Source organism: Muntiacus reevesi, chromosome 1 (assembly GCF_963930625.1).
Source record: "Muntiacus reevesi chromosome 1, mMunRee1.1, whole genome shotgun sequence".
Classification (NCBI taxonomy): domain Eukaryota; kingdom Metazoa; phylum Chordata; class Mammalia; order Artiodactyla; family Cervidae; genus Muntiacus; species Muntiacus reevesi.
The window spans coordinates 143403979-143426927 of NC_089249.1; the positions used below are offsets into that span (position 1 = coordinate 143403979).

General features: G+C 41.2%; 1 protein-coding gene across 4 annotated transcripts in view; it reads right to left on the reverse strand.

The window, feature by feature from the left end:
- NFIA (nuclear factor I A) overlaps positions 1 to 22949 on the reverse strand; it is a 391127-nt gene that overhangs the window by 62795 nt on the left and 305383 nt on the right. For 3 of the 4 annotated variants that reach the window (XM_065911941.1, XM_065911931.1, XM_065911913.1), the window contains one exon: positions 864 to 1042. In XM_065911941.1, coding sequence (XP_065768013.1) covers positions 864 to 1042 — 179 coding nt within the window. The remainder of the gene's footprint in view (positions 1 to 863; positions 1043 to 22949) is intronic. The other variant, XM_065911922.1, reaches the window with a different exon arrangement.

A 22949-nucleotide genomic window follows, 5' to 3' on the forward strand; every position in this document is an offset into this window, starting at 1 on the left:
TGTGTCCCAGTGCTGGGAGGGATTGGGGGCAGCAGGAGAAGGGGACGACAGAGGGTGAGATGGCTGGATGGGATCACCAACTCGATGGACATGAGTCTGAGTAAACTCCGGGAGTTGGTGATGGATAGGGAGGCCTGGCGTGCTGCGATTCACGGGGTCGCAAAGAGTCAGACATGACTGAGCGACTGAACTGATGTCCCAATACAAAATAAAAAGTTCAAAAAAAATCACTCTTACATTAGGAATATTGTTTCAGTTTGCGATTTAGCTTATTTGAGAAAAAAATTAAATCTTCATTCAAATCTATTGAAGACTGTTTAGCTTTATACAAAGATAAGTGGGAAAGATAACTACTTGCAGAAATAGCAAACTATAATAAACTACTTTGAGCATCTTGAGTTCAAGTACTGGTCAACTTGATGTAAAGTGTTAGAAGACTATTTTTAAAAAATATCAACTTAGTTGATCTGAAACATCTGTGCCCCCTCCTCCCCCTACCACTCAAAATCATTATTTAAAATTATTCGGTCTTTCTGTTTTGTTAACTGTGTGAGCCCGTGGGTTAGTGTGCGGGAGGTGGAATTATCTGCCCACAGACCTTAGAAGGTTATACAGTTCACCCTTGAGATGATTTATATCCATAAACTTGACAGTTGAGAAGTTAACGCAAACACTGTTTTTAAATCCTGGCCAATCCCTCTTAGAGTAAGTTAACTTTCCCACAATCTAGAATAAATATGACATTGGTCAGTCGGCACCACATTGGAACACCACGTCACATGGTCATAAGGTCTCCCCTTGTTATTTTTACATTTGGCTAATATTTCTAAAGAAATTGAGAAAAAAAAGAGAATTTTCCTTACATTGAGGAACCCCACCTGTCCAGCCTGCTGACCAGCATCAGGGCAGACAAGTTGGACGAACTCCTTCAGCGTCTCCTGAGGGTGATAGCGGATGGCGGGGTGAGAGAAGTAAGGCCCGGGCTGCTGGATGATGGGTGACGTCGGGAAATGAAGAGTCGACGGGGTCGCGTGTGGACTTGCTGTGGGAAAACAAAACACCAGGCTTAACGGAGGAAGCCTTGCTTGGCCACAGCATTTAAGCCAGATTCAACTGCCTCTTAAAACTTCTTCTCCTGACTCAATTCACAGCAACGGCTCCTGTGACAGCATTTAATACTGGAGAGGTCTGATAGATTTTCTTCCTTAAAGCTCTAAGACAAACATGGAGGTTAGATTAGGGTAGAGTTTCAAGCTGTCTTTCTATTTTCAGTGGACATGAGTTATAAAGGCATTAATAATCCTTGGTGAAGCTGAAGATTATTCATTACCTTAAGAGCCTTTTTAATGAAGCAGGCAATAAAAAATGTATTTGGTAGATTAGACCTGATTTAACTGACATTACATATGACAAATTCTAGTTTGCACATATGGATCCCCTTTCATGCTGAGCATTCCATAGACAATAATTCATTGTTAAAGCTCTTATACCCCTTTCAAGGAAATTTCTAGGGACTAATTCAGGATGAAATTTTTTTGAAGTCTGTAGTAAATGATCACTTAATGAACCCAGGCAATTTGGGTGCCTCACTTTACATGGAAGGTTTCAAAGCCAAACTCTGAAATGCGTAGATGTTAGTTAGAGCAGGGGAACACACAGGCAGAAGAGATAGGCAGTGACCCCTGCTAAACTGCTGGCCCTCTGCTCATACAAACTGATCAAAGACTCAGACAACTATCACTCCCTTATATCTGAACTTATATACTGAGTTTCACTGATATAGGAAGAATGTTATGTTAGGCTAAAAAACTGTACGTGAAGTGCTTAATAATTTTGCCTTGGAAGACTCCTGCTCTTGACGTGGAAGGGTTATTGGTAAAGCCTGCTGGAGGGTAAGAAGAGCATGTGGGCTGAAGACACAAACCAAATAACGCCAACATGGCAGCTCTCATCTCCCGAAGAGGGCCCGAGAGACATCTCCCAAGTAGAAGCAGATGAGAGCATTTATTTTTCCTTACTTTTTGCAGTTTAAATCTTTAAACTCAAGGAGCCCCTGCAAAGAGAAAACAAACGAATACCCAAATATTTGGAAAGTAAGGCTTTCCTAACATTGAGAATGACTCAATAAAACTGAAGAGCAAGTAAGCAAGACTGGCCACACTTCCTACCACCATTTGATCAGTAAGGCTGAGGACTGTCAAAAAAGGATGCATCTCTATTGATCCCTGAACACGGGCTCTTTGTTCTCTACTGTATCTGTAGGACTGGGGCATTTTCTGACTAATAATTGGGAGTGGCAAGAACTCTGAGGTTTTGAGTGGCATCTGTAGTTTTTCAAGAATAGAAACAGGAGTTTGGAATGGGAGCAACAGTCCATACCATGCAGATGACTTGATAAGATTCCTTCATTCACGCAACCTTTAATCTATCCGAAAATATTCCTAGGCTCTTACTATGGGCTTGGGATACAACACTGAAATGACACAAAGTTGTCTTCAGTCCTACAACTGAGGGCATCTTGAATGAAATCAATTCATAGTGGCTCTTCTCTCTTCACCATCTCAGTAAATAGTTTCTCCATCCCTTTAATGGATTCACTGTCATATCCCCAGAACAGTGTCTGGCACTCAGTAAATATCTGCTGATGGTACAATGAATGATCAGAAATTAATAAAGTGGCCATACAAATAAACATAAACTTAAAAAATGTTTCCTGGCAAAGAGCCATGGAGCATATAGGAAAACTGGTAAAACATAGGAGTTAATGTGTTTGTGCTCAGTCGCTCTGTCATGTCCGACTCTTTGAGAACCTGTGGACTGTAGCCCACCAGGCTCCTTTGTCCATGGGATTTTCCAGGCAAGAATACTGGAGTGGGTTGCCATGTCCTCCTCCAGGGGATCTTCCCAACTCAGGGATCAAACCTGTGTTCTCTGATGTCTCCTGCATTGGCAGGCAGGTTCTTTACCATTAGCACCACCTGGGAAGCCCAGGACTTAATACACTGGATGATAAATCTTGGAATCCGTTATAATCTCTGAGTTAAAATCTGCAGCTAAAAAGTTAAATGGCTCTAGCCATCTCTTATGATGCAAAAGGCTTTAAAGAACCCAAGGAATTTTTTCATCTAATATGGTATGCTCGTCTTTGCTGGTAGAAAGAAACTTTTACCCGGTGGCCTGTATTTGACCAAATAGTTTCTAGTTAGAGATGGAATGTGGCATTTCCCAAATGAGGCTGGGAATGTACTGACCACAATGAAATGATACACTCAACTTTTGCAGCATGTCAAACGCAAAGGTGGCACCTCCATTGTCAAGAGCCTACAGGAAACAGACCTTAATAATAAAGTGGCAATGCTTCAGGTGCTCAAGTGGAAAGTGATGAATGGCTGTGAGATTATGAAATTGTGGTGGCCAGCAGAGAATGCTGTCCAAGGGAAAAATTTACTTGAGCAAAGACTGGATAGATTAAAGTTAAAGAAACCTGATAGAGGAAATAATTTAACGGGACCATGAAATTCCTCCCTTAATTGTTTAATCAACACCCTTGCCCTTTCTGTTGCTGTTGTTCTTGTTTTTCATAAACATGTAAAAGAAAATCATTAACAACTAAACTGTAGACCTTAGTTTCTTTGTTACATGTTACTAAAAAAAAAAAAAATTATTCCCCTTTTCCTTGTGTCACACAGTTTATTGTAACACAAACCTGAAAACACATGGTACTATATGGAGTTAACTCTATCATGGTTGATTTATAAGAATCAATTAATTCTTAATTAATACCAGGAAATCATTTAGCCTGTAGATTCAAACTAGACACCTGCTGAGTCTGCATTTCAAAGGGTCATTCTTCACAACCCCTATTTTCTCATGCCTTGGATGTCTACTTCAGCCACTAGTTCATTGGAACAGGATATAAATCATTCAAGATCCTGTGCTTTCATTTCTTCAAACAGAAAACAGTTGTGTTACACACATCACAAAGTATGTTGTGTGTGTGTGTGTGTTAGTCACTTAGTCATGTCCATCTCTGCGACCCCATGGACTGTAGCCCACTGGGCTCCTCTGTCCATGGAATTCTCCAGGCAAGAATACTGGAGTGTGTTGCCATTCCCTTCTCAAGGGGATCTCCCCGATCCAGGGACTAAACTCGTGTCTCCAGCATTGCAGGCAGATTCTTTATCACATGCGCCATTAGGGAGTACTATTAAATACATGTGATTTCTCTGGATAACATTCTCGTAGCATTCTTTCCCTGAACAATGAGACTGCATTGGATTTTTCCATTGCTCTAAAGCTCAGATTTAAGATTCTAGCCATGTCTAAATCTGGTTTTCCTTCTTCTTTATTTCATTTCTCTTTTATCTTGGATTAGATGTTTTTAGTGTGCCTTAAGTTTTCGAACAAGTGGTCACAAATTATTTTAGAAAGTGTCACTGGGGTTAAATCAACCAACCAATTATTCAATCAGCAAAATTCACTAGCTGTATTTTGAGATGGTCAGCTCAGGTCCTAGAGAAGAGAAACTACCATTGTGAATCTGGCATGGTGCTAATGCAATGCACAAAAAATGGTATGAGTCCAAATTTTTGACGGAGAAAAACATCTCTTATGGATGTGTGTGTGTGAGTAGTTGACACAATAAAAAATTATAGCACATTATGTAAATGCATATTTAGATCCTTTAAAATGTGCATTATTTACTTGAGAGTCAATAAAGGCTTTTCTCAAGTGGTTACAGTTTATTGCAGTGCATCCATCTGTATCCATGTTGATGTTAATACAATTTTGTGTATTAAAAGGCACTACAAAATTGGCTGCTTCTGGGGTCTAATACTCTTAGTACCCTAGGCCAGGAGCAGCAAAAAGTGTCACAAACACTCCATTTGAGATGGATCTCACTACTAGTTTAAACTTTAACCAGAGGCCAGACTTGTTTCAAACAACTGCTGGGGCTTTTCATAAAGAATACAAATAAGATGGGAAGGAAGGAAATTTGATCAGGTTTCTTTGGCTGGAATGGCACTGCCTCACATCTGAACAAAGTAGCCACAATTAAAGAAGCAGAGACCCGGAATTTCCCAGAGGTGTAGGTTCAGTTATTTATTGCAAAATGATCATATTACTGGATACTTAAAAACAAGAGAGCAGGTCAGGCAGGTTGGTTTACTCATTTGTGTACCACCCCCCACCTCCACCTCACTGTGGCCCCGATCATTTAAAAGACTCTTTGGTTTTAGTTTGAAAGAGGAAAAGCTTAAAATTAAATGTAATTGTGTGTGTGTGTGTATATATATATATATAAATATATATATATATTCAAGCCTCTAGTTAAATATATATATATTTAACTTAAAAGTATTCTTCTTCTTTAAGGCATAATTGATTAAGACTGGGGAAGGAGAAGGTCAAAGTCATTACTGTATTACTGTGTATGCTGAGAGACTTCTAACTGATTCTTGGTCTGAGAGTTCACTACAGGGAGTAGACTTTATGGACAATTTTTCCAGCTCAAAGATGGCCAGGGAGTCATGGCCACATAGGTTTGGTATCTTGTGTTTCATTCTAATTCATTCTAAGTCTTAGGGAAAAAAAAAAGAGACAAAAGAAAATCACCTCTCTTTACCACTGCCAGCAGTTTTGCCCAAACAGAACCTTTAAAAGTTCTAATAACCCTCCTACACTTTTCTCAAACCAAGAATTCATGATTGAAATATAGTCTTCTGTTTAGGCTTGACACTGACTTAATTTCTTGTCCAGGAATGACTACAGACTCATGGGTTAGACAGAGACTTAGATTCATGTCGTATTAGTTTTTGCTTTCCAGCACCAGCCCTTAGATCCTAGTCTCTCTTTTATGGGAGGCTACAAAGATAAGCTGTTAGGAGAGCAATGCAAACAATAAAATCAAAACCCCCTTCAGGTGCAGCATGCTTGTAAGATGGCGTTACACAGTCTTCTTTGCTCATAGAGCGAATGACCACTCCCAAGGCCTGGCATTTGGGAACCTTCAGTCTTACCATTAATTGATACTGTCAGTGGCAACAGGTGAAATTCCAAACTGCTTCTCTCTGTTAGCACCATTACAAGAACAAGCTACTCATCTGTCTTCAGCGGTAAGATGTTATTTAGACAAAAATAACCATTTCCGTAAAGTACAAGGTGGCATTAAGAAATCCTGACTACTCATATTTAAAAGTAAAGCTTTTAATAAGGCACAGTTCTAAAAGGAGCAGAAAGTGGAAGAAAAAAAAATTGCATTAAAAAAAAGCATTCCATAAGGGCAAATGGAACTTGAATTGTTTGGGTTGTCAACTACTATGGAGTTTAGAAATCCAAAACCGCAATATGTAACACCATGATAGCCTACGTAAAGCTGAGAAATCTTACTGGTCTATGGCTATGATTTATACATCATTCATGAGTCAGACCTGCTATTCACGAAAGTTTAGAAGTTTGGAGTTATGGGATTTACTTTAACAGAGACACAAGGAATAAGGAACTGGCAATGGTTTTCAAGCCTCTAGAAGGTGGAACTTTTCCTAAATAACAAACCTTTGACTCAAACCAAGGTTTTCAAAACATATAGTACACATCTTTAACATCACTGAAGCCATGTGAAAGAACGTGGGTATGTCAAATGAGAGAAATATATGATATTTCATGATGACTTGCAAAACACCAGTATTCTTATATTATTTGCTACCAAACAAAGTAACTTTCTGTTATAGTAGACTTCCAAAATAACTGATATATTCTATTCTATTTAAGGTAGAAGTTAAGGATAGAGATCAAATTCCAGTATCTTTTGGAAAAGTAAATTAAAAAAATACAGAGAGGTGTGAGAGGCAGCAAAGATCTTTTTAAATTTTAATTTAGATTAATTTTCACTACTTACAGATTTTTCTTTCTCAAAGGCCCTGGTTTATAGTCTAGACTAGGGGTTGGCAAACATTTTCTGTCAAGACCAGAGAGGACATAGTTTAGGCTTTGTAGGCCTCATGGTTTTTGCTGTAATTACTCAATGCAGGAGCAGCCATAGATATCACATAAATAAATGAACATAGCCATAAAATGTTCCAATAACATTTTCTTTTAAGAAACAAGCAGAGGGTTAGATTCGACTGGTGGGCCATAGTCTAATGGCCCCTGGGGTAGACCCACATAATTCCTGTTCACTCTCCAAATACCAGCAATGCTCTGTCTGTGAGCTGAGCACCAGACAATCACTGTTCCTCCTACCCACTGCCTACCAAACCTGGTTCTTGTCCCAGTTGGACTTCCCACTGACGCCTCATCTTTTTGAAGGCTTCCAAAGCAAACTGCTTGCCTTCTGTATCCCCACTAACTAGCCATTATCACTCTTTGATTGACCCTTTTCATTACTAATTAACATGCTTTTGGTGTGTGCTGGTTCCCCACACCCATGTGTACATGCATGCATACACGCTAAGTTGCTTCAGTCATGTTTGACTCTTTGAGACCCAATGGACGGTAGCCCACCAGGCTCCTCTGCCCATGGGATTCTCCAGGCAAGAACACTGGAGTGGGCTGCCATTCCCTTCTCCAGGGGATTTTCCATACCCAGGGATCGAATCTGCGTTTCCTGCTTTGCAGGCAGATTCTTTACTGCTGAGCTACTGGGGAAGCGCCATCCATGTGTGTATCATGTCAAATCAAACTTAAGAGTCAGAAAAGTAGTAGATAACCAACAATGATCTACTGTATAGCAGAGGGAACTATATTCAGTACCTTTAATAAATATAATATAATTAATATAATATAATAATAATATAATACCTATAATATAATAATAACCTTTAAGGGAAAAGAATGTGAAAAAGAAAAATATATATATACATATACACATATAAATATATAACTGAATCATGAAACTAACATGACATTATAAATCAACTATACTTCAATTAAAAAAAAAACCTCTGAGTGAATGCACTAGTTCAAGCTCTTTCTGTGAGACAGAGCCCTGGCCTTTCAGTACTGACAGGGCCTCTTCTCTGAATAGACCATATTTATGCACGAATCAACTAAGCCTCCATGACGGCTAATGCCTACAAACACCACACAACAGCTGTGATTATTGGAGACATGAAGGGGGACTGTTTAATAAGCAAAGTTGACAAGATTCAGTTCCATGAAGGGAGCTTGAGCTTCTATGTAACATGCAAGATATACTATAAGACAAGAGATGAAGAAGAGATACATCAAAACATTTAAGGGAAAAATAACCACCATAGATTGGATGATCACATAGGTTAGCAGAGAATTAATCCTCAAACGACCTGGAATTTGAAACACTAAGCTCCATGGAGGTTCTCTAGCCCACGGGAGGCCTACCAAGTGCTGGGACCTGTGCTGTTTGCAGGTCTTTGCTGACATTTAAAATAAAAAAATGCAAGACCAATACAAACAACCCCCACAACAAACAGAGCAATGATTGATTCATGGCCTCTCTTCCCACTACCCCCACCCAGCTGATAGGTATACACTGAAGTTCAAGGCACTATTTCTGAGTAACATGATTACTAAAGCACAGGTTTCAAAGTGCCCTCCTGAATTCACCCTATAGGATTTAGGGATTTATTCCTACTGCTGATAAATTTCACACAAGGAGAAGTATGAGACGCATTGGGCCAGTATTTAAAGTCAGGGTACCAAAGTTTACCCCAAGCTGGGAATCAACTAGGTCTGTGTCAACCTCCTAAGCACCTTGGTTTTCTGTGCTGCAAAATGGAAATCCTATGTCTGTGTGATTTTTAGAGCTCAACTATTTTGGGTTTTGAAATCATTCACTCCCTATATGTGGGTTTTGAAATCACTCACTCCCTATGTAAGTCTAGGAAAAGTTGTGTAACATTTTTGAACTTGCATATCCTTAACTGTAAAACTGGATAATACAGCACTAATTTAAGAAGTTTTTCTGAGAATTAGAATTAGTATATGTAGATGCCTAGTACACAGTGGGTTCACACCTTTAAAAAGTATGTATTGAGAATCTGCTGTGTCCCAGACTGCGTGTTGGACTCTGGGCTACTTATTACCCTTAGAGTTGTGTTCTTAGGATGTTAAGATATACTAAAAGTCATCAGGATCACGCAGTGCCATGTGGCAGCACCAGAACATCAGGAATCAAGAGCTGAACTGTTCTCAGGACCTCCCTAGGGGTCCAGTGGTAAGACTCCACGCTCCCAGTGCAGGGGGCCTGGGCTCTATTCCTGGTCAGGGAACTGCATCCCGCATACCACAACTAAGGATCCTGCTTACCACAACTAAGACACAGCACAGCCAAGTAAACAAACAAATACTTTTTTAAAAAGAGTTGAACTGTTCTCAACTGTCCCATGGACCTGGAGCTCCCTGGCATGGACTGTCACTCTTCTAAGGCCGAGGTCTGACCTGTGCTCTTCAAGCCCTACCTGCAACATGAAGTCACCTGGCTGGTGGGAGAGCCGACCCCGCTGCCCTGTGCACAGGACAGCTGTGGTCTCATCTCCTGGACTGGACAGCTATCAGCTCTGCCGACCCAGCGGAGCTTCACCTGCTCTTCTGGAAACAAAGCTCGAAGGTATCTTTGGGTAACAGCCTTCCCTCCACCTCGGTCTAGGTCACTGACTTCACCCTCCCCTCCAGCTCTGTGGGTGGGCATAGCACCCAGGCCACACCAATGAGAAACCTATTACCTTTACTTTTAATGTCAGGGAGGAGACCTCTGGGCCAGAGGCACAGGGAGTCCTGCTCATGGCCCCAGGCCCGCAGCACTGCTCTTGCTGTAAGACTAGGGGGCAGCGGCTGTCTTTTTCCCGGGTGTGCTTCTGCATGCCCCAGATCGTTTCCAGCAGGCCAGAGACAGAGGCCTCAGCGGTCTTGCAACAATCAGCCAGCAGCTCCTTGACCTGGTAGCTGGGTCTCATCACTCTCCACGCCCAGGAGTTCATTCGCATCCATCTCCAGCTCCGGGATCCCCTCTTCCTGGCAGCCATAGAGGCCAGGGAGCTGCTCCAGGATCCACTCCTCAGGTTGAGGTGCTTCCACAGCTCCTTGAGGGCAGACCTGACCATGACCTTCCCGCGGCGCTTCGCTGAAGCCTCACCTGCAGCCCCGGGGCGGGGGTGGGGCCTGAAAGTAGACGCTGCCACTGCCTGGCGTGTGCGCCAGGGTCGCCAACACTGTAACCCCTGGGGGACCACCGGCTGCCATGCCAGTTGCCTTCCCCAGTATCTTTTCAAGTGTTAGTTGCTCAGTTAGTCTGATTCTTTGTGACCCCTATGAACTATAGCAACCCCAGGCTCCTCTGTCCATGGGATTCTCCAGCCAAGAATACTGGAGTGGGTAGCCATTCCCTTCTCCAGAGGATCTTCCTGAGCCAGGGATCGAACTCAGGTCTCCTACATTCTACATTGCAGGCAGATTCTTTCCCATCTGAGCCACCAGGGAATCAGATCACTATCTTTTAAACATAAAGATTATTTCAAAAGTGAGCAAATGACCCACACTAGGCCACTTGGAGCATCCAAGAAGGAGTTGGGCTTCCCTAGATTTCTTGTGAGAGAGCTGTTCTCTTTCCCTTGGGACTGTTACAAGGGTGGGAATTAAGCTTGGAACTGCTCATATCATCAGTGCCATGATCTGAGGAGATTCAGCCTGAGAATGAAGTTCACACAGAGGACAGAAGATCTGAGAATGATAAAAAGACAGATTTCTGAAGGTACTGGCTGAGCATCTGGATCCAGTTCTACCTGAAGCCACAAACCCTCAGACTTTTCCATTACACAAACCAATCCATTATTTTCTTTTGGGGAGAATGGAGAGGTGATTAAGCAATCTGGTTGGGTTCTTTCACTTGTACGAATATTTCACTTGAAAGAGTACTTATTAACATATCTTCTGTTCATTATTGCAGGAGTCCCCAACCTCCAGGATCTAACGCCTGATGGTCTGAGGTAGAGCTCATGTAATAATAATAGAAATAAAATGCACAATAAATGTAATGCCCTTGAATCATCCTGAAACCATCTCCTATATCCCACTCTGTGGAAAAACTATCTTCCATGAACGTGGCCCCTTGTACCGAGAAGGTCGGGGACTGATGCATTACTGGGTGTGCAACAATTCAACAATGATTATTATGGTATTCAGGAATTTGAGGATTCGGGAAGATCTACAGATATCCCTCAGGGATACTAAGGTTTCCTAAATCCATACTGTATACCAATAGAAGGGACCCACACAAACAAATCCAAATGCCCACAAATACTTTTAATACCTTGCTATATTATCCATTTCTTTAATTCATGAATCTTATCTGAGTAATAATTGTTTGTTCTTCTGGTCTTTCAGGTTGAGGGGCAGGACAGGCTTGTCTGGTTTGTTTACTAGGGCCTAGCACAGTGCTTGGCAGATGGTATATTCTCAAAAATTATTTGCTGATTTGACTTGTGTAAATAGCAGTGGTGTTTATCCCTTAGCAAGAGCCATGCCTGAATGAAGACAAGTCAAAGTGAAGTTGTCACCATGGCTGTGGGCTAGTCGTCATGGTAGGGGGTTCACTGGCCTCACTATGGAGACTCGCCTGTTCTTCCAACCAAACAGGAGTGATGGGCTGGCTCATGTCCCTGAGGCCCCATCTCTTCCAGGGGCTCCTCTCAGTGAGGAGAAATACACACACCTTCTGGACTCACAGGAGCAGAAAAAAGAGAAAGCTGGAGCTGAGGAGTGAGGAATGAGAGAACCGAGAATCCTTTCAAGGTAACCACATAAAAAGACAGCAAAAGATATGGGGATGGGGGGAATCTGAGACAGCTAACATTTAGTAACATATTAGTCCTCTTGATGAAAGTGAAAAAGGAGAGTGAAAAAGTTAACTTAAAGCTCAACATTCAGAAAACTAAGATCATGGCATCCAGTCCCATCACTTCATGGCAAATAGATGGGGAAAAAGTGGCTGACTTTATTTTTCTGGGCTCCAAAATCACTGCAAATGGTGACTACAGCCATGAAATTAAAAGACACTTGCTCCTTGGAAGGGAAGTTATGACCAACCTAGACAGCATATTCTAAAGCAGAGACATTACTTTGCCAACAAAGGTCCATCTAGTCAAGGCTATGGTTTTTCCAGTGGTCATGTATGGATGTGTGAGTTGGACTATAAAAAAAGCCGAAGAATTGATGCTTTTGAACTGTGGTGTTGGAGAAGACTCTTGAGAGTCCCTTGAACTGCAAGGAGATCCAACCAGTCCATCCTAAAGGAGATCAGTCCTGGGTGTTCATTGGAAGGACTGATGTTGAAGCTGAAACTTCAATACTTTGGCCACCTGATGCAAAGAGCTGACTCACTGGAAAAGACCCTGATGCTGGGAAAGATTGAGGGCAGGAGGAGAAGAGGAGAAGGGGACAACAGAGGATGAGATGGTTGGAAGGCATCACCAACTCAATGGACATGGGTTTGGGTGAACTCTGGGAGCTGGTGATGGACAGGGAGGCCTGGCATGCTGCGGTTCATGGGGTCACAAAGAGTCAGAAACGACTGAGTGACTGAACTGACTGAATCACATACGTGGCCCTTTCCATATGTCATTTCACTTCCTCCTCCTATTAACACCTTAAAGTTTCATACAGGTGGGAAAACAGAGGCCAGCAGAGGCCAAGGGACTGGCACAAGCCTGTGCAGATCCTGAGTGGCTGGGCAGCATTTGAACTCTATTCTGTCTGACTCCACAACCCAGGTGCTTTTCATTGCACTCTTCTGCTCCCATATGAATTATTTTTCAGAGGTCAAATTGTTTATTTCCTTTCACGATATTTGCCTCATAGGCCCCTTATTACTGTACTACAACCTGTCCACTCTGGGACTCCTCATATGTGTTTTGTACATAGGAAAAATGAATCGTTTGGGGTGGAGAGGAAGTAACTGCCACTTAATACTAAGAAATGGCAAAGGTAAAATTTACCGTGGAAATACACAGCTTAAAAAACCATCCAGTCACGTGAGTGACTGAATCCACTTGTTCCAACAATACATAGGATGTGGCATGAAATGGGTGACTCCGAGTGATACCGTAGCCACATCGACAGGTCTGTGCCTTCCCATTTCGAGTATCAGTGCTCACTCCGCTTTGCCTACGTGGATGATAAGCTGATACTACGTAAACATTGTTAAAGCTACAGTTCCATACTACAGTAATTCACTTAACTTTAACATGATTTATTGGTTCTGTCAATCGGGGAGGTTGAAATCCCTGCATTAAAGCTTAAATGTGAGCTTCATATTTAAAAGAGCAAGTGTGTGAGTGTGTGTGATAGAAGAAAACATTCCACATAAGAGGGAGATACAAGTCCAATACTGACTTTTTATTCTACTCTGAAAACAGAAAAATAAAGAATGAATCTAAACATAAAATTAACATTATATTAAGCTCACAAGACCTGATCGGGATTTATCCGGTTATATGATTTACAGTGCAAGCAGTACCCAGAAGTCTTATCAATGACATGATTTCAAAGAAACCTTGCCCAGAACCAGTGCCTTCACTCTGTCTATATGTGTGGATTTATGGTTGAGGGACGAGGAGGTGGGGGTGGAAGAGAGCGAGGGAGAGATGAAGAGAGAAAGGGGCAAGAAATCTCAAGGGAGAGCAGCTCCTTTTGTCCAAGTGTGTTTCAATATGGGTCCACGTGGTTAACCACCAATCACCCTATTCTTCTCTCAGGCACTCACCCGGGCCGGGGGTGGGGGCAGGGGTGCATTTTGCCTCTTTAAGAGATTAAGGAGCCAATTGGTCTTACTGCTCTAACCTGTCCTCCTTGGGACCACATATTAACAGATAGCACTGCAGAAGGGCTCTCTTTAGAAGTTTGCTACAGGGATGACAAATTAACCCAGCAGGGTGTCCCACACATCTATCTCAGTACAAATTATTAGTGTAATAGAGCTTTTAGTTATGCATTTATCTAGTAATTATTGAACGGTTACACAAAACCAAGCTGAGCAGCCACGGCCCTTTATGAGGCTCGCTCGGTGGGTGGCCTTACAGTTAATTTAGGGTACTTCTCCACTAAGCAGTTCACTTGCAGACAAATTAGCTAAACAGCCTTCTCCTTTAAATATTTTCCATGTCACAGTGAAACTCTTTACAATACAATAAAGGTACAGTTTTAATTACACGCTTCCTGACTTTTGTTTAGTTGTAGTTTTAAAACATTTGCTGGCACTGTTTTTTCCTTTGGCTGGGTAGTAATAGCTGGCTGTAAGTATCTGGCTAATGAATTTAATAATTTCCTGAACTGGGACTTAAAGGGCCTTTGCTAAAAAGCTGCTTTTCCTCTTTACCATCCAGTTCCTTCAAATCCCATCAACAACGGTTCCCATTAGGCAGGGCACCAGCACTTGAGCTAACCTTGCCCAGTGTTCACAAGCCCTCTTATTCTCTTTTCAGTGCTCCTCAAAGGTGGTACTTGTTAGGTCTGTGATGCCTGCATTTGAAAGTCAATTCTGGCAATTCTGATTGTCGAAAGACAACGTAATGTTTTCTCAAATGACATACTCCAATAATAAATAAACACTTTGCATCTGTTGGCAGATTATTTCAGCACCTTGTTAGCAACAGGTACTTAATTGCTTCTCATTTTCCTGAGATGATTCAATTGCACTAAACCAGGAGAGACAAATTAAATTCAGCTCCACTGAAAGGAGCACTAGCGTGTTCTACAACTAAGTTAAAAAGATTTCCTAAGAGGCAAAGGAGTCTGCTGATATCACACAAGGAAGCTAAATGAACCAACTGCTTAGGTAGGGGGCATATGCCAAGGAAGGATGCCAAGGTCACAAGAGCGATGGAGCACCAGGGACTTCTTCCTTCTTTAACGTCCTTCATTTGAGCAGAAACATTTATAATACCACAGCAAATATTCCATAAAAAGAGGATCAAATCATTCTGAGTTCAGCATTTCTCTTAATGTCCACGAAAATAGACGCTCTTAATTAAAACTGAGTAAATGTATGGATGTGAGAGTTGAGCCATAAAGAAGGCTGAGCATCGAAGAATTGATACTTTCAAATTGTGGTGTTGGAGAAGACTCTTGAAGAGTCCCTGGGACAGCAGGGGGATCAAACCAGTCAATCTTAAAGGAAATCAGTCCTGAACATTCATTGGAAGGACTGTTGCTGAAGCCCAATACTTTGGCCACTTTCTGACTCACTGGAAAAGACCCTGATGCTGGGAAAGATTATAGGCAAACAGAGAAGGGGTCGGCAGAGGATGAGATGGCTAGATAGCATCACTGACTCAAAGGACAAGAATTTAAGAAAACTCAGGGACTGACAGTGGAGGACAGAGGAGCCTGGCATGTTCAGTTTATAAGGTCACAGAGGGTCAGACAAGACAGTGACTAAACAACAACAAGTGTATATCGAGCACTTATTCACTATGCTGGGCATCTCCCTAAATGCCATGAAATACATGCATTTGAAAATGGTATTATTATCACACATGGAGGATGGAAAGAATTACCTGTTATTTCAAACTTTCTGTTTGCTGTCAATCAAATCTATGTGCTCATTCAACAAATACCTACTAAGTGCTTTGCTAATGCCATCCACGAGGCTGAGAGATACAGTATCTCAGGAGGAAGAATAAAGATGTGGTCCCGTTCTAATGGCCGTGCCATCTAGTGATAACTGAGCCTTCCCACTATTCCTCTCCTTCCTTCCTTCTCTATTATTGTCTATGAATCTCCAGTCTTCCAACCTTTCCTGGTGACCTCAACCTCCTGGAAAGTTATCTTATTCTCATAATTCTCTGCAGTGCATTATCTTTAGCCAAACTGGGAGATACTGTTGACTTCATACCCTCACATGTCTCATCATTAAAGGCAAGATCCTTGATTGGGCCACGAGGATCCTGAATTTAGTGATGTTCATAGAGCATGTAAATGTCTGAACAGAAACTGGCAGGGTTCTCTGGTAGCTGCACAATGTATCTTGGGCTTATATGCCTACTGTTTTCATACATAATGCGCATGTCTTCAAAATCAGGGCAATCTGACTTCTAAAATCCCTTCATGTGTGTGTGTGTGTGTGTGTGTGTTTTGACCAATAATGAAGTGGGGCTTTGACCATTTGCTCACATTTTGTGTGTCTGGATTCCTCAGTACTTAGTTGTCTAAAAGCACAGTTGTTTGCTGTTGCTGCCTGCTTACAACTAGGAGGTACTCTCTTTGAGAGGGGGTAAGTCACACTTGTTTGGACTTGCCCAGTGTCAACTGCCACAGTAGTTCCATCAGGTGGACCCCGATCTTGGCAGCACCCTGGGAGTACCCATCACAAGGCTGGCTTTCTTGTCTGCCATCTACTAGGAAGTAAGCAAGTTGAGGCCAGAATCCAAGCTTTATTCCCCACTCTATTCAGCAAGTAGCAGAGCACCTTGTACCCTGTAAGTGCTTGATAAATATTTGTGGAAAAGTTAACAGGCCCCTAGACAGTAATGGGAGTCTGCACACTAATTTCAATATTAAAAAAAAGTCAAACTGACCTCAAAAGCTACCTTTGAAATGACTCGCACCTACCAGAAACCCTGCATTTACCAGTAGTAAGGATTCATGGGCTCATAAAAAAAGGTCAAATGATCTGTTTATGACTGCTATTACAAAAAAAACTCAGTGTGATAATAAGAGTTGTATCATACTTATCAAAAGATCTAAATGGCTATGTCATGTCCTTGACTAATAAAAATTGTGAAAACAGAAATAAATGCAGTTGATTTCTCCCAGTAGTGGAGAAAAAGGTAAAAATAGCTTGAAAAAGGCTGAGCACTGGAGGCTAGATTTCTAGTCTTGGCTCTGGCCAACTCAGATTTCCCATTTCTCTGAGTAATGGTAACTATGTTGTTGACTGCTAGCCAGAATATTTTTCTCCTACTTACCTACTTATAAAACCCCAATTTTATACAGAGCAGCAATGTGCTCAGTCAAATACTTAAGATTTTCCAGCCTCCCTTGCAGCTAGAGGTGATCAAGAGGCATAGTTTTGATCATGCTGAGAAAGCTTCTATGAAAGGTGGCAAAATGACCTGGCAAGCACTTTTGGCTCTTGTCTGCTCCCTTCTTTAAAACCCTTGGAATGCAGACGCATGGCAGGAGGGCAGTGGCTACATCCTGACCATGAGGTCACAGCATGAGGATGAGAACAATCCACTAAAACATGGATAAGAGAAGAAATCTCAATCCTTGACTGCACTTAGGTGCCACCATGACAGTTCTGAATCACATATTTGGTTTTTTTTTTTTAATTTTTATTTATTTATTTATAGCCATGCTGAGTCTTTGTTGCTGTGAGGACTTTTTCTCTAGTTGTGGTGAGCGGGCTAGCCTGCGGTATACAGGCGTCTCATTGTGGTGGCTTTTCTTGTTGCAGAGCACTCACTCTAGGGCATGCAGGCTCAGTAGCTGTGGTTCCAGGGCTCTAGAGCAAGGCTCAATAGTTATGGCCCATAGAGTTAGTTGTTCCAGGGCATGTGGGATCTTCCCAGATCAGGGATTGAACTCATGCGTCTTGCATTGGTAGGCAGATTCTTTATCACTGAGCCACCAGGGAAACTCCACATGTTTGTTTTAGATTTCCAGTTACTTACAGCCAAACACATTTTTAAGGGATCCAGGAAAATAATTAAACCAGAAGACTCCAAGAGCACTATTCTGAAATTCTATGGCTCTAGACGAAGCTCAATTGGTGTTTATTTGTCAGTTACTCTCAACCCCTGCTTTACAGCATGTACAGTGCAGGTTCCTTACTGCCTCTTGATCTCTAAAGCACAGAGTTGCTTTACCTTGTGCTAAGCATTTAAATTAAGTATCATCCATTATCTTGTTTTTGAAAATAGCAAAGACTTAAGGCAGAAACATAAGTTTCGAGAAGACAACTTTTAAGAAATTCTAAAATACCTCTGATGAGTACTCCAAATAATTCTCAAAAAGAGTTAGGCCCTTTTAAATCATCAGGCAAACCTACAACTCTTAGAAAGGCAAAGGGAGGAAAAAAGAAAAATAATAATTTTTCTTCATTATCATGAAGAAGATGAATTGTCATGATCAAACACTTTATTATGGTTGAAATTTTAAGTACTGCTGAAAGAAAGTCTTTGAAAGTCCAATCTTTCAGTTTAAAGTGCACAGTAACTGTAATAACGTATAATGATGTAACAAACACCCTTACGGAAACTTAATCTCTTCCTCACTCAGTAGGGCGTTCCACAGTCTTTAACCTCTTCACCTAATTTTAACTACATAAATGTTAGTTACTCAGTCGTATCTGACTCTTTGGGATACTATGGACTGTAACATACCAGGCTCCTCTGTCCATAGAATTCTCTAGGCAAGAATCCTGGAGTAGGCAGCCATTCCCTTTTTTAGGGAATCTTTCCAACCTGGGATCAAACCTGAGCCTCCTACATTGCAGGCAGATTCTTTACCATCTGAGCCACAAGGTGGCAAAGTATTATTCCCCATGATACAGATGGCTAAACTGAGGTCAGAAAGTTAAATGATTTATCAAAGCCATAAGCAACGACATTATCAGAGAGGGGATTCATTTTAAGAAACCACATGTCTCTACCTTCACAAGGTAAATTGCAAAATTAGATTCCAATTTTAGACTAGAAGATTAGAATAGCATCAACTAAGAAACACCATAGATTTTAATAAACCTTACTTCATAATTTTGCAAAAGCTTTCTTTGGATGAAAGGCCATGGTTCTGCCTCATCCTGGACATTTCTTATAAAGAAGTGGCATATAAACTATTGTCATATGTCACCTTAGTCCTTCTGAAGCAGTGAGAATCTGTCAGTTTCAGGAATGGAATGAATATCTCTTCTGTACCTTTTATACACAACTTGCATACTTTTTATTCATTAAAGTAAAATCTGAGCACAAAACCCACGGTGTGAGAAACAATGAAGATACCAAAAATTGTTTATTAGAGATCCTTCCTCACAGAGGTTTTGTTCTAGAGAAAGAAAAAGACATGTACATAAACAGACAAAGTAAGACCAAGTTGGTATAGGGAGTGTGAAAATGTGCCATGAGAGGCTCTCAGAGTCTGCAGACCGTGAGATGATGGCAGCCTGGTTGGAGCTGAGCAGGTTTCAGGTAGAAAGTGGTACCTGAATTGGTCTTGGGATGGGCAGTGTGTGGACAGGTAAAGGCAGGAGGACATCATGACGGCATGAGACTTTCAAACCCCTGATGAAAATAGGTGACTGTTTGCATGACCTGATCGTGCCTGTAAGAAGATGATTTCATCTACTCCTAAGATAATATAATTCTCTGAGGTCGAGATTAGATCTTTAATTTATAGATGAGGAGCCTGTGGCTCAGAGAAGCAAAGCTATGTGCCAGGTTCACATAGCTGGTAAAAGTGGTGGAAATGGGATTCAAACACTAGTCCATTCGACCTTCAACCCTAGCTTCTGCACTTATCCACTCCCCTCAAGGCTCTATTTTTTCTGCCTCAGCTTTGCAATTATCAAAGAGAGGTTTCCTGTGTAAAAGGTGGCCATCAAATTTCCAAACATAGCTAATTTTTGCAGTGAAAAATAGGACCATTGCTTGTTTTCAGTGAATGTGGTGAATTCATTGAAATTTGAGGTGGACTTGCTGTTCTGTAGCTTTGTTAGCATACTACCTCTGGCCTGGGCCCTGGGGTGTATTACACAGCTACTGTCTACGATGGTGTTTGTCTAGTCAAGGTATTCCCATGAGAAATTTTAAGGAAGGCAGCAGAGGTCTTACAATCTAGGTGCTATCCAGAGGTGACTATGCCATGTGACTCTGAATAAGACTGCAGTTAACTGCCTCTCCAGTGCCCCAGGATCCTCATAAACGATACACCTTTCTCTTCTTCCTTGCCTTTTTGAAGTCTGATCATCTGTCTGGATTCTCTAATGATTTACCATTTCAGATTGTAGTAAGAGAAAGTAAAAGTGTTGGTCGCTCAATTGTGTCTGTCTCTTTGTGACTCCATGGACTGTAGCCTGTCAGGTTCCTCTGTCCATGGGTTTCTCCATGCAAGAATACTGGAATGGGCTTGCCATTCCCTTCTCTAGAGGATCTGCCTGATTCAGGGATTGAGCCTTGGTCTCCTGCACTGCAGATGGATTCTTTACTGAGTCACCAGGGAAGCCAAGCCTCTCCTTCCAATAAAAAGAAGATGTGAGGTTGAATTCTCCTTAATGTACATACCACATTTATTCTACACTGGCCCCCTCTGTCAGACTCTCCTTTTTTAAATCCAGCCTCATTTTCCTAAAACATCAACTCTTAGTCCCAGATGTGATGTCATTCCAAGCATTAGCCTTCCAACCAGTTCATAGAAGGATAAGAGGGAATATGATACCTATAGTAAGTATGTCTTAAATAACAAGTGTCTAAACATCAACCTTTAAAAAGGTCTTAGCCCAAAAGGGTCTTATGTTAACCTATCTCAACTCTGTCATGCTGACCACAAAGATGCTGCTGAAGTATTTCATCCCAACTACCCCACTTCCCTTCACCAGACTGCTAAGTTGGGCAGGATGTAATAAGAATGGGTTCCTGAGTAGATTTCCCAGAAAGGAGAACTGAGGATGCTGTGAACCATATTGAAGTCTGGTGAAAAAATTCTTTGGAATTCCATAATTCTTCCATAATTTTTAAATTGGGCATCTTTCTCTTTTCCTTATAAACAATTCCGTGAGTATGAATAGAAGACCATAACTCACAGTTCTGTAGAATAAGAAGGTCCCCTCTGGTTCAACCCAGTGTGGATCATTTTAGCAAATGTGATTAATTGTTTAGCATGAAGAAGCTCCCAATAATGGCACTTATGGGTAAGTGCTAGAATAATTTCTAGATCTATAGTTTGAAGGCAAGACATATAGAAAGCATTCAGTATTTACTGAATAAATGATAACATACACACATTGCCTCATACCCCTGAGTCTCTACAAATAATGTTTTATTTTAGTTTCTATGTAAGAATGTGAGGTTGGGAGAAAAAAAAATTCCTTCAGCAGTACTACTATCCCTATTTTATTGGAGAGGACATTAAAAAATTCAGAAGATAAGTAGAAATGGAAAGAAGCAACTTAACAAACTACCCTGATTGCTGGCATTGCTGCTTCCTAATCCTTACTGCCCTGGTATACAAGGAGTCTTTTCTTCACTTGGAATGCCCTCCATTCATCTAAGTGACTTTTAAGATTTGACTTTGACAATACCTACCATTTGAAGGTTCTTTAGGTGATATAAAGTGAAAAGTAACTATGCATTCCACAACATATTCTAAATGTTTATTTTTCTGTACTGGACAATATGTTCTATGAGGACAGGAACCACTGAATTCCCAGTGTCTGCCCAGTGACAAGCATTCAGTAAATCCTTGATTAATGGATGAAGGAAACTCCATAGTTCCCTCTTCTGAGGTCCTACAGAAACCTCTGCTTTTAAGAGCCATGTAGCATTGAGAACATGTCAGTCTGATCATAAAAAAAGATGAGAATCACACACGCCTTATCTCCCTAAGACCAAAAATCTTCTGACTAAATCTTCATATCTCTTACTTCCCACCACAGTTTCAATGCTTAAGGAATGCTGACGAGAATAATATCAACACACTGCCCCATTCAAAGAGATTCATTCTGGGAGCACATAATCCCTTTCAGATGCAAGGTTTTCAAATTAAGGGGGGAAATGCACATATTTTTCACTCTTACACACAAGTGAAATAATTAGGACACTTAAGAAAGTTCCATTAATGATCACAAGATCTTTAAAGACGGGGCAAGTGAGCTTTCATAATTGTGGATAAAGACACTGTTTCATATAATAGTCAAAATACTTATTTTCTTCAAGGTGATTTCTATACATGTACATTGGCCAGCCCTCTGAACTGCTTTATTTGCCTGAGATGCACACAGAGTATTCATAAAGGGATTCAGACTTGTGGGACTCACATTGAGAGTAATGCAAGAAATACCAGTTTCTCCAGGCGTATGTCAAAGTAGACAAGAGACCATAACTTTCTAGGATGTTTTATGATAGCAGCTGGTAGATCACAAACTTACCTAAACAAAAATCTGATGGAAGAAAGCAAACGTGGTTACAATTATTCATACTCCTACTGTGGGAGTTTCATAAACAAACTAATAAATATTTTCATCTTGCAACAAGATCAAGTTAAGTGATTTGCTGACATTCTCTTGAGGTTTAAAGCTTGTCTTTAATGTGAAATACAAATCATATTTCTTGTGGACACATTTTAATAATAAACTTAAAAGCACACGAGACAAAAATAATGAAAACATTGCAATGAAAACCAGACAAACTATCTACCACTTCAAAAGGAGAGAATGAAGACAGCTCGTCAACATGGTGATGCAAACAACCTCGATGCAAAATGTCACATATTGAAATCAGGTTTCAAGAAAGGGGAATCATCAGGGGTGAGAGAACGAAAATAAGCTATTACACAAAAATAAACTCACCTAACACACATGCACACACACACAGACACACAAGTGCCCCTCTCATATAATTTCTAAGATAAGGAAGTGTTAGTCGCTCATTAGTGTCCAACTCTTTGTGACCCCATGGACTGTGCCCACAAGGCTCCTCTGTCCATGGAATTCTCCAGGAAAGAATACTGGAGTGTGTACCCACTCCCTTCTCCAGAGGATCTTCCCAACTCAGGGATCGAACCCAGGTCTCCCATATAGCAGGCAGATTCTTTACCTTCTGAGCCACCAGGGAAGCCCTTAAGACAGATTTTATTTTGGTTAATTCAAATTACCTCCCACCTCTTTGCAACATCCCACCAGCAAAGAAAGAGGTAAGGATCAGGGTTTGATACCAAATCTCTTGGGTCCCTACAGTTCCAAAGCAGCCCCCAAGGATAAGAAA